We start from the raw sequence: 13319 nt of genomic DNA, 5'->3' as shown, positions 1-13319 counted from the left end.
CAGGCCGCTGGTGCTGGTGGTGCCCCCAGAGCCGTCGGTGACCGCCCAGGTAAGCAGCACTGCCCCGGACTGAGGGCACCCCTTCCTCTGGGAGCCTGAGGGGAGCCGGGCCGCCAGGCAGGCAGCACCGCTGAGTCACCGAAAATAGATGCAGATTTAAAAATTGCCTTTAAGAACAGCCAGTTATTCATTGTGAAATGATTATTTTTATTTATAAAGCAGTCATCAAAGCATTGGTATCATTGTTCTGCGGTGTTGTGGTTTGTTCCTTGCTGGTGGGGTGTGGTCGTGTATGGGGAGGGGCTGTTCTATCGGGTGTGTGACATCCCGCAGCTTTCTAACGCTTAGCAGCTTACTGGGTCACACGTGAATCACCAGTGCGACCAGGGTAAGCGAATTATTGCTGATTGATTCCTTTGTGCCTTATTGATTGCATGAGCGGCTGTGTGCTAGCATTTTTTAGGAAAAGCAGGATCACATAAAGTGCAGCTGACAGCCTTGTGATTATTTGAGCTGCTGGATTTTTCAGTTGGCGCTCTGCATTCGTATGGGGGAAAGAAAAATCAATTTTGGTATCTGGCTTCCATAAGGAACTCTCTTGCCTTAAGCCTGCTTTTTGTAATCATTTCAAATCAGCATTAAGCATTAATAAGGAATGCCTCACAGATGTAGGTGTAAAGTTTGCAGAGAGAAATGGGCTTGTAGTAACAGCCCTGTCAAGTCATTCCTGATGGGAGGACACATGTAACGTAGTCTAGTTACTCAGAAGACTGAGAATATGCAGAGACACGCACAGGGCTGCTACGGCCGAGAAGGCATTTTCCGTACAGACAAAAGATCCGTCTTTCTGGAATGTCACTCCACTCATTTCAACCATTGCGATGGTCAATTCTTGTTGCTTCTCTTGTGAGAAGGAGAGCAACCTGGCATCCACCCTGAAATTCCCTTTCTTTTGTTCTATGTCGTGTTCCAGGATACTCGTAACCTTTGCAACAACAACAAAAAAAGCAAAATCAGTATACTAATGCCTTTATCTGCAGAGGTTGTTAAGTAAGTAAACAATTTCTTTGACTTGGGAGGTGCTTTACCATCTTACAGGTGCACTAAATAATCCACACCTATCTATGGTACCTTTCACCCTGAAAGATTATCATGCTCATGTATTCAGTTCCCAGTTTCTTGTGAATTCGTACTTTTCACCCTGAAAGATTATCATGCTCATGTATTCAGTTCCCAGTTTCTTGTGAATTCATTATGTCCAAGAAATAAAAACTGTAGTGTGTTCTTGTGTTCTTTTTTGAAATCTGGAGCCAAAAAAGCCAGAAAATGCTGATTACCATTTCAAGAAAAATGGTAGCCACCTGTGTCCAATTTAATGTTTATTATCAGCAAAATAGTTGTTAGAAATCTTAGGTCTTCATCTCTTGGGGGGATTTTTCTCAAAGTGAGTATTTTGATCCCTGACAAGTTTGAAGCAATTATTCTTTCCCTTCTTCCTGCTATTATCTTAAGTTGTGATACTACTACTATGTTGCATTATGTAAAATAACATCCCCCTTCCCCCTTCATTTTGAGCCAAATGTGATGTGTGTTCTCTCACCAGCATAAGCTGTTGGTGCATGATCTTCTCTTCCAAGGACTCTAGCAACAGCAGCAGCTGGTCTTCCATTAGCTCTGCAGAATTAAAACAGGTTTGTACCAAAAAAAACCAACCCAGTGTTTCAGAGACAACTGGTGAGATGTGAAGGGTGACCGTCAACTGTCTTGCAGGGAATGCCAGTTTGGTCAAAAGTTCTTCAGATGTTTTAAACTAAATGATTAGTGCAGCCTCCCTGTGAGACAAATACCGCTGTTACTCTGGGTACAGATGTTGGTGACATTGAGTGTAGAGACCAAGGGGGCTGAGGGGAAGTTCAAACCATATTTTGTGGCAGCCTTGGGAAAAGAACCCTGGAATTTGCACTGCTATTTCTGTAAGATGGTCTTGCTGTCTTCACCTACCTTTCAGTTCTGATCTCAAGCCCTCTTTTCAGGGATCCCCTTGTGGGCCCTGTGGTAGTTTGGTGTAACGCTCCTGGCAGCCGCTGCTCTGCCACTCTCCAGCCGTCGCTGAACAGCAGCTGCTATAGACAGTGCTGTGCTCTCAGGATAAACCACCTTCATTCCCACAATCTAAGAAATTATTTTACATAAATCCTCTGCAAGTCTCTCTGTAAATTTTCTATATTCTGTTAGTCTTGTTGGTAGAAATGCTCTTCATGTATTCTGGCACTACTGGATTTCTCTGTGAAAATGGCCAGAAAGCCTTACCATCTAACACATCGAGAGTGTAGGCAATTGCTCGTGCCATCTGACGAAGAAGCTGTTTTGAATACCGTAAGGTGTTCAACAGGTCTTTTAAGTCTGGGCTTTCTGTCTTCAGCTCACAGCTATCAGTTTCATCAAGAACTGCTTCCATCTAGGGGGGTAAAAAAAAGAAATGTCAGGATTTAAGAGAAGAGGCTGCTGATAATCTCTTCCACTCCTAACTGCAGAAGCACATGAGCAGTCATGGAGTATCTGTCTCCTTTCCCTAAGTTATTTATGAGGCTGGATTTGAGGCTTTAGCATTCACACCAGCTCCAGTTAAAGACAGAATATGAAATTTAAATGGTTTGATACCTGCAGATAAATCTGCTAGGCTATATTCAGGACATATTTCAGCAGTTGACTCTGTCCTGAGCACCTTCTTTCTCTGTATTGTGATGGAGACCAGACAGATGTGCTGAATAAAAGATTTTTGGATTGATAGTTGTGGCACAGGAGAGATGACTTCTGGGGCAAGAGGTGTGATAATGGATATCTCTGTATTTATAAATCCTCTCAGTAAGAAGAACTTTACTTACTTTCTGGGCCAGTTCTTGAAAGAGGTTCCTGTCTCTCATCACAGCTTTGATGGCTTTTAAAAGTATGATGGACATATCAGGAGACAACTTGGAGAGAATTTGACAATTCGCTTTAAATTCTACCTTCAGTTGTCCTAATCTTCCTTCTGACAAACCTGAAAGCCAGAAAGAGTCCAAATGTGTCACTCCTAAACTAGGCAATCCTACTAGACGTTCCTTGGCACCCCTACATTTAGAATTTGAAATATTTCTATGAATATTTTCAAAAGCAATATAGAGTTTTCAGTTGGACAGTTTTCATGTCTCGAGTAATAGGCTCTACAGAAAACACATTGCTTTTGGAGGTTTGTGTTTATCCTGAGAGGTTCCACCTTAGCCCAACAAGATAAAAGCAGTGCAAGTCAAAGCAGTAAAATACATTGCTTACCATCAGATTCGAACATTGCTCTAGATGTGAAGTGGCCAAGAACTGCAACATGATAAAAAGAGCATTACCAATTTAGAAGAATACTTAAAGCTCGATAGGTATTTTTTTTTACCAGTGTTGTTTTTAAGACTGAAGATACTGGTATCCCAGGTCTGAAATCTCATGTGCTAGTTGTAGGTGAGACTGGTGTTGGCGCTCTTCTCCAGTGCATCTGTCTTCTGCCCGTTCATTTAAAACTTGTTATTCCTAGACCTCATTCCCTGCTGTCAGGTGCCTTATGTTAGGGTCTGTATCAGCCAGTAAGCGTGTTAAAATACAAGTAAATTAAAATGACAGCTTATACTCAACAAGATCCATGCAGGCGTGGAAGTGCAGAGCGTAGGGGAAGCAAACCAAATGCGGTCTCTAAAATTCTGCAGCAGGTTTTGTGGATCTCAATCTTCTCTTTCTCTACCTATCCAGCATAAGTGTCTTTTACACCAGTCTTCCCACTGAAGGGTAAGCCACCCTTTTTTTCTCCCTGGCTTTTTTCTTCTGAATAGGAAAGGAAAAGAAAACAGACCTCTGCCCTCTGTGCTATTTTTCAACAGGAGCTCTGCAGTTCCCAAGCCTTAGAGCTGGGACTCTCGGTATCCCTCTTTCATTTCCTTATCAACCGCCCCCCCAAAACTGCATCTCTTTCCCATCTCTTTCTTATAACTTACGCGCTATGTATGGCCCTTTCCCAGGCGATTTCTGTCACTCGTAGTGCGTGTGTTCACGTCCTTGCAAATGAGCTAAGGGTGCCCGCGAGGCTGAATGATACTTCAGAAAATGTTTTCCCTCTCCTGCGTTGTTTCCTGAATGCAGAAATTGGTAGTTTCTGAAAGTTACTTACACCATGATCCATCTGTAATGGTCAGCGGGATTACCTTGAATGCCAGGGTGCAGCCCTTGGGTATAGTTATGCTTTGTTTGTTCTTTCTGGTGCCCTGGTCAATGGGGGGGAAAAAAAAAAAATCTGTTACTAGGCGTGGATGGTGTGGAGATGTTTGGGAAGGACCGAGTCATGAGCCTGAAGAGAAATCAAACCTTTGCACATAACGTGGCGTAAGCCTGGATCTTGAGGCTCCCCCCTCCCTCTGTGGATTCCTCGTAGATGGTGTCTTCTAAGGTTTCTATTGTTTCACGAACTATGTATAAACGTTGGGGTTTTTTCTGTAGTTGTTTAATGAAGGGGTGATCCATATTTATTTTTCTAAAAGAGAAAAAACATTGCAATATCCTAGCTGATTTTCTGAGAGTTATGACAAAAATATGGTAGTCAACTCAGAGCCAGAAACCTTATGCTTGCCTCCTTGCTCATGTTACGTGAGTACATGTAAATGTTGCAATGTCATGGGCTTCTGGGGGGAAAAATGGCAGAAAATGGGCTGCAATTTTTGCTGTCCTCAACGCGTTCCCCTTCTATGTCTGAGAGGGACTGGGGCAGCAAGACCATGGCTTGGCAGGTCATACAAGTGATCTGTCCTGATCTGTATGCTCCTTTCCAGGTACAAACTTTGAGAAAAGATGTCTTGCCTCCGTGTTGAGGTGTTCCTACTTTCTGAATTACAAAGAAATCTATAAGCATTACAAAGCTGTTACGGAATCTTTATTGCCTCTCTTTCCTGTCTTCCACAAGTATTCATAATTTGGGAGAACGGATACTCTCGGGTCTTAATCTTGGTTGAAAAACCATTGCGTGACCTGGCATGGGGTAGAGGAGGATGACTGGAGGGCGCGTTCTCCCTTTCTGTCTGCCTTACCTTTCTGGTATTAGTGCCTCAAGTTCTGGTACTGATATGTGGTTGTGCTGCAGCTTGACGGACCACTCTTTGGACAAGGAGGCAGCTCCTTTCACCTCTGCGCTTGCAGGCTCAACGCAAGCGCTTGCACTCCCATCAACATTGTCACTGACATGCTTTTTGACTGAAAATTGCATTGAATCTTGATGGCCTCCTTTCGGAAAGAGGGACTCTGAAATAATTCGATGCATTAGTTTAAGTGTGATTACACAGACTCAGTATTATAACTGCTATGAACACAAGAAAGATAGGATGTGGTAGAGTTCAGCCACAAATGATCCCAACGTTTTGTCTGTGGAAATTGTGAACTTAAGATTGATCAATGTGGGCTTTACCTGTGCTTTTATCGTCTCCTGCAGGCAGCAGCACTTCGTCAAATCTGTAGAATGTCTGCATGTAGCGGCGAGATCCGAAGAACACGAATCTCCTTTGTTCTGTCACTAAGCAGAGTGGTCTGAAATGTTGATTGTCTAAGATGCTGCGGACTGGGACCAGGTCTCCTGAATCCACTTGATTTACTATGGATTGGGTGACTCTTTGAAACATTCTGCTGCGGCTGGATGAATTTTTGAACGAAAGCAAAGTGCCTTGGGAAAAGAGGCAAGACAAGTTAAGCAAAATGACTTTAAATACAAGCAGAAGGTTGTAACAAAATATCTGTTAATTATAGTTAGTAAGAACTTTTCAAAATCGATAATAACCCCCAAACCCCCACATAGCCCTATGGAGGGTTACCGCTTTCACAGGATTGTGTATAGGGAAGCATTTGGAGAGGTGGGAGTACGAGCTGTGGTTTGCTAATGAGGCTTGATTAGACTCATCCCTCTCTGCTGATGAGTCGTGGAGCGGACTGAGAAAGTTGTGAGGGTGCTGATCTTCAGCACCAGAGTCTGTGACTGTTCTTTCAATTAAGATATTTTGATGCATATACCAGTACTTACCATAATAGTTTTCATTATTAAACTAGACATTGCTTCTTAATGTAGTACCTATCACGGTCCTAAACGCTTTAATCTTTAATTAATGCGTTGCCCTGAAGTAAATTTAAAAAGAAAAAAGCTTGAGTGATTTCTTGCTGTTTTTTACGGCTTCTGTGTTTTCCCTGTGCATCTTGTTGCCTGGCAGACAGGAAGAGTTTAGTGTTGTTTCAAAACAGAGCATTAGAAAAATGGTTTTGTTGAAGTCTTGCTGCAAGGAAGTGAAAGTGCTGAGAGGCGATTACTGCATTGAGGGAGGAAGTAGGAGAGCTTGTTCTACTGCAAATCTCCCCCAAAATATAAAAATATTATCCCAGCACAGCTACTTGGGTACGCGCTGGTGGTGCTCTGCCTGTGTTCCCCGCAGAGGAGAGGGGTGTTTGACAGGCAGAAACAAAGTTGTTGTTGGTTTCCTGTTGCAGCTTGGTTTTACTCCAGAGTTTATCTGCTTGCTTCCGTTGGTATACTTCAAACATGAAGAAGGACTTTGTCTTACAGATGAAAAAACCCTGTGCTTATTGAATAGCGTGCATGTCTTTCCCCTCTTCTGCACCCTACTTTATCCAGTCTTGTAAGAGAAAAGACATTGATCCCCGTTTACAGTTCAGATGAGTGGGTGGGGGGATATTTCCCTCTCCCTCATGTCCTGCAGGGGTCTGAAGAATGAGTCTGACTTAGCTGAATTCTTCCAGAAAGTAGAAAGACTGTCACATCCCAAAGGATGGTGTGTTGTGTGCGATGGAACTGAGGAGGGGAAATGGTCTTAAGTGCTCAATGTGGGATCATTTTAGTAGTACCTACAGGACTCATTCCCTTAGGAGACCTCAAAAAGAGATAAAAACTAAACAAGAACACTTTTTAACAGTTTGCTCCACCCCTCTTCCTTACCAAAAGCTCTTAAAAATGTACTTGCCTGTTTGTGGAGTGAATGGCTTCTCCTCTCTCGTCGGGAAACGTGCAGAGCAGTCTGCTTTGCCTCTGAAGTCATAAGGCTCCTATAAAGCAGCAGGGCTGGGTTATTGTTCTCTCTCCACCTTTCCGTTCTGAGATAAGGAAGTACCTGCTAAATTAGGGCACATAAAGCCTGTTGCTTGCATAATTCTTCCTCTGAAAACTTTAAAGCCTGTTGCTTGCATAATTCTTCCTCTGAAAACTTTAAGTCATTGGCCTGAGTCTGCACTAACAAGTCGACTTGTGATCTGTTACAGTGGCTGTGGATAACTTGTTCTACAGATGTATAATTCGTGTAAGATTTCATTTCTAGCGTGATTCTGGTTTTCATTTAAACTTCTGATCTGTTAGGATGAAGAGCAGTGTATTCTGGTTTAGGAAGACTTCACTGAACCCATGAGACAGCTAACTAATTAGGTGTGTATTATTAGGACAGTATTATGTTTCTGGAGGCACTTTTATTGACCAGTGGTGCACACACATTTCCACGATTTATGGCTCGTTGTTAGTAGCAGGAGGTTTGTGTGAACTCGCCAGTGCGGTGTCCTGTGAAGGAATCCATGTAGTGGGCTGCAAGCTCTTTGCTTTACCGCAATCTATCACTTGGTGGGCTTGGAATTGCTGCATAGTATTCATTTGCCATGCTTGTTTAAAGCAAAACCTGTTCATGTAAAAATTCAAGGAATCAAACACAAGTTTTTACATTAATACTTACTTTATTAGTTTCTTTTAGAATACTGTACAAAGGAGTAATAAAAATATTCACACTTTATTTTAGAAAGTTCTCTACATGAGACTTCTGTATACACAGCAAAAAGAAGGGCTACTGGAAAAAAACCCTAAAACTATGTACAATGTCAGAATGTTCCATTAAAAAAACCCCAACTAATTTAGCTCACTTAAACTGATCCAAGGAGGATACATATACACAAACACTTGCATGCTTAAAAGATATTATAGGTAATGATAAAGCAATGTGAGTCACACTAAGAAATATTAGTATGTTAACACTGGCAACCAGCTGCTGTCCCCTTTTCAAGGGCCAGTACCATGCTTCTATTAAAACAAACAAACAAAAAAATTAAACGATGATTAAAGACAAAGTACTGGGAATTAAATACCCCTAGCTCTCAGGCTTTTTTTTTAAAGGGCTTTTTCCTGCGAAGGGTTGGGCTGTATGATGTCCTTTTAGCTATGTTAAACAAACCATAAGGCAGGATCCTGAACTCGGAAGCATCCGGCTGATAGTACTTGATTGTGTTGTGACTTGCCTGGTGCAGTGACTGCCACATGGTGTGAATACACACCGGGTCTTGACAGCGGCTTTGCCCACGACAAGGTGGGGCAAAGGGATGGCTTCTGCCAGTGCCTGTAAATGGTTCAAGTGGTGGTTTTCTAAATCTTTTCTCCTTATTCATTGCAGAAGAAAAGAGAAAAGCATTTTAAGTACCTACTTCTCCAGTAATTGTTTCTCGGTGACAGGGTGGAGCCCACCTTTAACTCTCCAGCTGATATTTGCCCTAGTCACAGGAAGCCAGTGTAAGTTTGAGAGGAAAATCTGTAGAGTGTGTTGTGATTAAAATCCCATTTAAAATCAATAATGATCAATTATCTCCTTCAGACGGGTACTTGGAGAAAATTCTACAGCCCAAAAGAACGATTGGACAGTCTTTGCACTCACATTCTGGTTCTCTGTGCCAAAGGTAGGCTTCATCCTTGGATCGCTGCTATGTTAACTGCAAGGACATGTCTGAAAATCCCTCGTCCTGCCCATGCTGGGCAGGTCTCGCTTTTCTCAGGAATTAGTTATCCCATGATAGTGTTTTGACTATGCTCTTTAACTTGCGTGTGCGCAAGATTAGCCTGCGAGTGCTGAACTCACTTCTATGTGAATTTAACAAAGGCAAATAAACCAAAAGTGGTTTTAGTACAGGGTTCCAGGAGACCTAGAACTGTGTCCATTGCTTCCACACCACTGCAGTGGAGATGGTCAGCCCAAAATTCAGTCAGGTACCGCTCACTCCTGTGATACCAATGGGATGGAGCCACACAACTGGCGTATGAGGGAGGCTCGGCCAGCAGTACCCAAAGCCCTCTCACTTAAAAGTACCTCAGGTACATCTCTTAAGTAGCAACTGTGGTTTAATTACAATTAACTTATGGTTTCTTTTCTGTTTTGAGTAATTCTGATACCTGCCCTTAAGATGGGATCTTAAGGAAGATAGTCTCAGATGTATAATTGTTCAAGTAATTATTAATCTTACGTAGATACTTAACACACCACATCATTAACATGGAATCTTTCTTCAGCTCTCTCACTTCTTTCCATAATTCTCCAGTTTTCATTTATATTTCCCTTGGCTGGATTAACTGTATGAGTCCAAGTTAACTTCAGTTATTTCTTGGCAAAAATGCTATCCCTGTGTTGTAAAGGATGTCCTTTGCCATGTAACATATCTGTGTAATGGCTATTTTAATCATTTGTGTGAACGAGGTAAATCAGAAAAGCTTAGTATTATAACTAAGGCTTTGCCTAATGAGAAGTTTTAGACTTTAGGCTTTAAAAACTGCCTTTTAAAGAAGTTTATAACCCCATTCTGTTTTACAGTTGATCTTTAATTTAACAAAACAGAATCAGATGTCCATAGTGTCCGTTAACAGCACAAATAACATGTTTGAACCCTCAGCTGTTGTAATGCCAAGGCCTTCAAGGAAACTCTGAAGTGCTGTACTTCATCGAGAAAAGCTGACCCTACCTTCCATTTATACTTAAGCTAAAAATATCAAAACTGCTTTGACTTTGTGTTATGTGCATATACTTAGAAATAATCAGTATATGTCTGTCTGTGTAGGAGTAATGTTTTTAAGCATATAGGGACTGTTTCTGTTGCAAGAAAGCTGATGTTTTTGCCCTTGTATTCTACCAAAATAAATAAATAGTTTTCTTTCCTCTGGAGATTTACCATTGGCATGTAAGCTGTGTCTGCGGGCAGACATTCAGAGCTGTTAAGCAACATACAGGCTGCATTAGGGATATAGCCTTAGCTGCAGCCCCTGCAGCTCTGAGGGCAGTGGTCTTTCCGTAAGCATACCGGGCATTAACACTGCTGGTTTCTTAGTCATTTCAAAGCTACTTAGCTGATTGATGAAATATCTCTATTTTGAAAACAATATTCTTTTTTTTCTCAAAGTCATTGTCTAGTAGCTTAAAGAGTATATTAGCTTTAGGGCATATAGTACCTTAACTAAAGCAGCGGTCCTTATGTCATGTTGGTTAAAAGGTTTAACCCCCTCATCAAGTAAATTGCACATCTGTCAAACCCCCTTGCTGGAGAACAGCGCTCGGGTATCAAGCCAGGCTCTTTCCTCCTTCTACCTTCTTCAAAACTTCCATTTCACTTAAAATATTTCCACATTTCAAACATATTAGGGAATGATTCTCTATGCATTCCAGCAGCCCTCTGAGGTGCACTAAATGTTTTTCCTTTCTCTGCAGCAGTCTGATAGTAAGTCTGAGATAGAGAAGTAAAGCCACTTGCCTAAAATTACGCAGAGAGTAGTACTAGATCTTCTATGCAAACCTGAAGTTCCCTTACCCATGTCCTATGCTCAGATCATCAAACAGAACTCGACAATATCCACTATGACTTCTAAAACTAGAATTGGCTAACGCAGGAACAAAAATAACATATTTAAAAAGTTTATACCATTGTCAAAAGTGTGAGACAATGTAAGCACTAAGACAACAAAAATACAGGCTTTCATGAGTTTACAGGGGAAGCATGAGGAAAAACACATTTCATCCGGCACACAACCCAAAAGAAAAACCGATTGCTTTGAACACTAGAGAGAGATCTCAGCCAGGAAATCTAAACCTGCAAACCTGCTTTACCTAGGTGGTAACTTGATGGGAAAAAGGCTCAATTTTGTTTCTGTACTAAATAATCTGTTATCATCAGTGACCCGTCGCATCCTTCTGTTGGTCAGTTCAGTCTGCTGCTGGTGCTGCTCGTTAATATTGCTCTCCTGCGGCCCCCTCACCCTTGCCAGGGCCCCCCTGAGGGCTCAAGGGATGCTGCCGCAGTGCTTGTGCGTGGAGCTGAGCCACAGGCTTCCAGGTAAGCCAGAAATCAAACACTTGCTTGGAAACTGAGTGAAGTCCACTGGCAAATCTCAGTCTACACAGACTTGAGAGACCAAGGAGCTGGACTGAGAAGAAAAATTCCAATTATAGTCACTAACTCATTATAGGAAGCAGCTATCCGTCTCTCCTTTGGCCTATACCAGTCAGTCTTCAGCTTCTCCCATGCTCCTGCAGTCTCTGTGTGCCAAGTAGCTCAGCGGCATTTGTTGTCCGTCGTTAAAGTGACCTGCACCCCAGCCCTTAATCCAAAGCTGTACTGCCTGAGCCCTCACCACACTTAAAAATGAGCAGTTTGGGGCGGGGAGCAGAGTTATCCAGGCAGGTTCTGGTACAAGCTGAAAATAACAAGTATGATTTAGGATCTATTGACCTTTTCCTGAACCACACGAATGGTACCGTAGAAAACTGAAAGCTTTGTCAAATTGCAGGTCATTCCTTCCTGTACTGTTTTTAGTAAAAGAACTTCCTTTCTCAGTGGCGTAAAAGATTGCAAAATAAAAATCTGTCATTCTCTTCCCCCTCCCACTCCCCCGCCCAAAAATGGAACTCGAACCCCGAAACAATCAAGTATTGGGAAAGTCTGGCTGTATCCCTTTGAATTTCCCCCACATATCGCTTAAAGCACCTAGCTTCAGAAAGGGAAATATATTTTAAAGTGCATTTACCACAGCAATAGTACCAGCACTAAAAGCTTTTCCCCTCATCCCTGTTCTCTTCGTTCAATGTCTGGGACAGATGACAGTCTCCCCAGAATCCATCCTCGTTGTACCTTGAAGTCTCAGTGTATCTGCATCTATTTATGACACTGGAATAAAAGAAATCCAGCATCATGCATCCTGCTCTGCGCTAAACTCTACTCTGGAGCTTGTTTAGACTTATTGGGCATGAGGATCCAGCATGCGGTATATGTCTATTGGATACTGCATTTAAACAGCCGCTGTGAAATTATATCCCAGTGTGCGTGGGGTGAAGAAGCAAGAGTAGAGAGAAGGAACTTCCCCCTCTCCCCTGCTCCTCTTCCATTCGCTCCAGCCACGCGGTTCAGTACTTGTTGATCCCAAAGATCCGAACTCCGTGAAACTGAGGCAGTTTGGGGATCAGGACGCTCATAAGGGAGATGGTGTTGATTATGAAGTGTATCCGGTCATACTTTGTGTAAAAGCTGGTTAGAAAATACCTGGAAAGGAGGGGAACAGAGAGAGAGGGGAAACTGAATTACAGCGCTTCGTGTTTTTGTTTCCCAGGACAGCATGTGCGGCAGAAGCGGTGATCAGTACAGGCACGTGAGACAGCTCAGCTGCCCCGAAGTACTCACAGCACAATGGGCATGATGGTCAGAAACTTGCGCGATGCCGTGAACTGCACGCCGTAGTCCATCTGCTCCCAGTGCGTGAGCAGCCGAGCCTTCCCCTGGTCCGGAGTCTCAAAAGGAGTTCCCTTCACCGTGTGTAGGAAGATGTACATGCTCTGTGGCAAACAGAAAGGCAGCGTGAAGCACGCAGAGCGTTCTCTACGCCCCTCGCCACGCCACCAGAAATGTTCAACTTCAGGGTGAACAGCACTGTTGTGGGAGCTTGCACCGGCGTGCTGTTCCGCTAGAGGGATGCATCGTCGCTGCTGGAAAACGCGTCCAACTCACAGCGGCTAACGAAGCAGCAAGAGTTGGGGAGGAAGGCCGCTAGCTGGGGCTAGCTCAGCCTTGGCCTCTCATTCAGCTCCTGGACGTAAGCCAAGAAGGTGGTTGCAAGATTACAGCAGGGGGATCGCTGGGATCAGGAGATTAGCACGGACTCGCTCTACCGTGCAACAGCAACGCTAAGCGCTTTCTAAAAAAAGTGCAGGTAGAGCTGTGGGCAGTGAGGGTCTGTTACCACTCTGATTACGAGTTAACCTCTTGAAGGGGAACACAAGTCCCAGATAAACGGCAAGTGTCTGGTTACATCACATGCCTCTTAAGTAGAGCCATTGCTGGCTTTTCAACTCCTTTCTGTTCCCAGGACCTAATTGTTTAAGCTGCAGGAGAAGGGGAAGGAGCTGCATGAAAAGCACGCAGCTTGGGCACTGAGCTCCAGCAGCTCCAGTTGGGGGGTCTGTGTTGCATTCCCCCCC

The 13319-nt window shown here is 43.2% G+C and overlaps 2 protein-coding genes across 2 annotated transcripts in view; both read right to left on the bottom strand.

Annotated features, from left to right (window-relative positions):
- Positions 1–754: 754 nt before the first annotated feature.
- GSDMA (gasdermin A) lies at positions 755–5684 on the bottom strand. The gene is made up of 9 exons (XM_009885457.1): positions 5474–5684; positions 5100–5310; positions 4384–4549; positions 4190–4283; positions 3313–3354; positions 2886–3040; positions 2311–2458; positions 1601–1674; positions 755–985 (listed from the first exon to the last, which is right to left on the bottom strand). The coding sequence occupies exons 1-9, from the start codon at positions 5682–5684 to the stop codon at positions 755–757; spliced, it is 1332 nt and encodes a 443-aa protein (XP_009883759.1).
- Positions 5685–12251: 6567 nt separating this feature from the next.
- Positions 12252–13319, bottom strand: part of ORMDL3 (ORMDL sphingolipid biosynthesis regulator 3) — a 2246-nt gene continuing 1178 nt past the window's right edge. Inside the window, exons 2-3 of the mRNA XM_009885342.1 lie at positions 12526–12677; positions 12252–12387 (exon numbers count right to left, since the gene is read on the bottom strand). Of these exons, the coding sequence (XP_009883644.1) occupies positions 12252–12387; positions 12526–12677 (288 nt within the window). The remainder of the gene's footprint in view (positions 12388–12525; positions 12678–13319) is intronic.

Source organism: Charadrius vociferus, unplaced genomic scaffold (assembly GCF_000708025.1).
Source record: "Charadrius vociferus isolate BGI_N301 unplaced genomic scaffold, ASM70802v2 scaffold2430, whole genome shotgun sequence".
Lineage (NCBI taxonomy): Eukaryota > Metazoa > Chordata > Aves > Charadriiformes > Charadriidae > Charadrius > Charadrius vociferus.
Note: the sequence above shows the minus strand (reverse complement) of the source record. Positions and strands in the feature narration are given on the sequence as shown.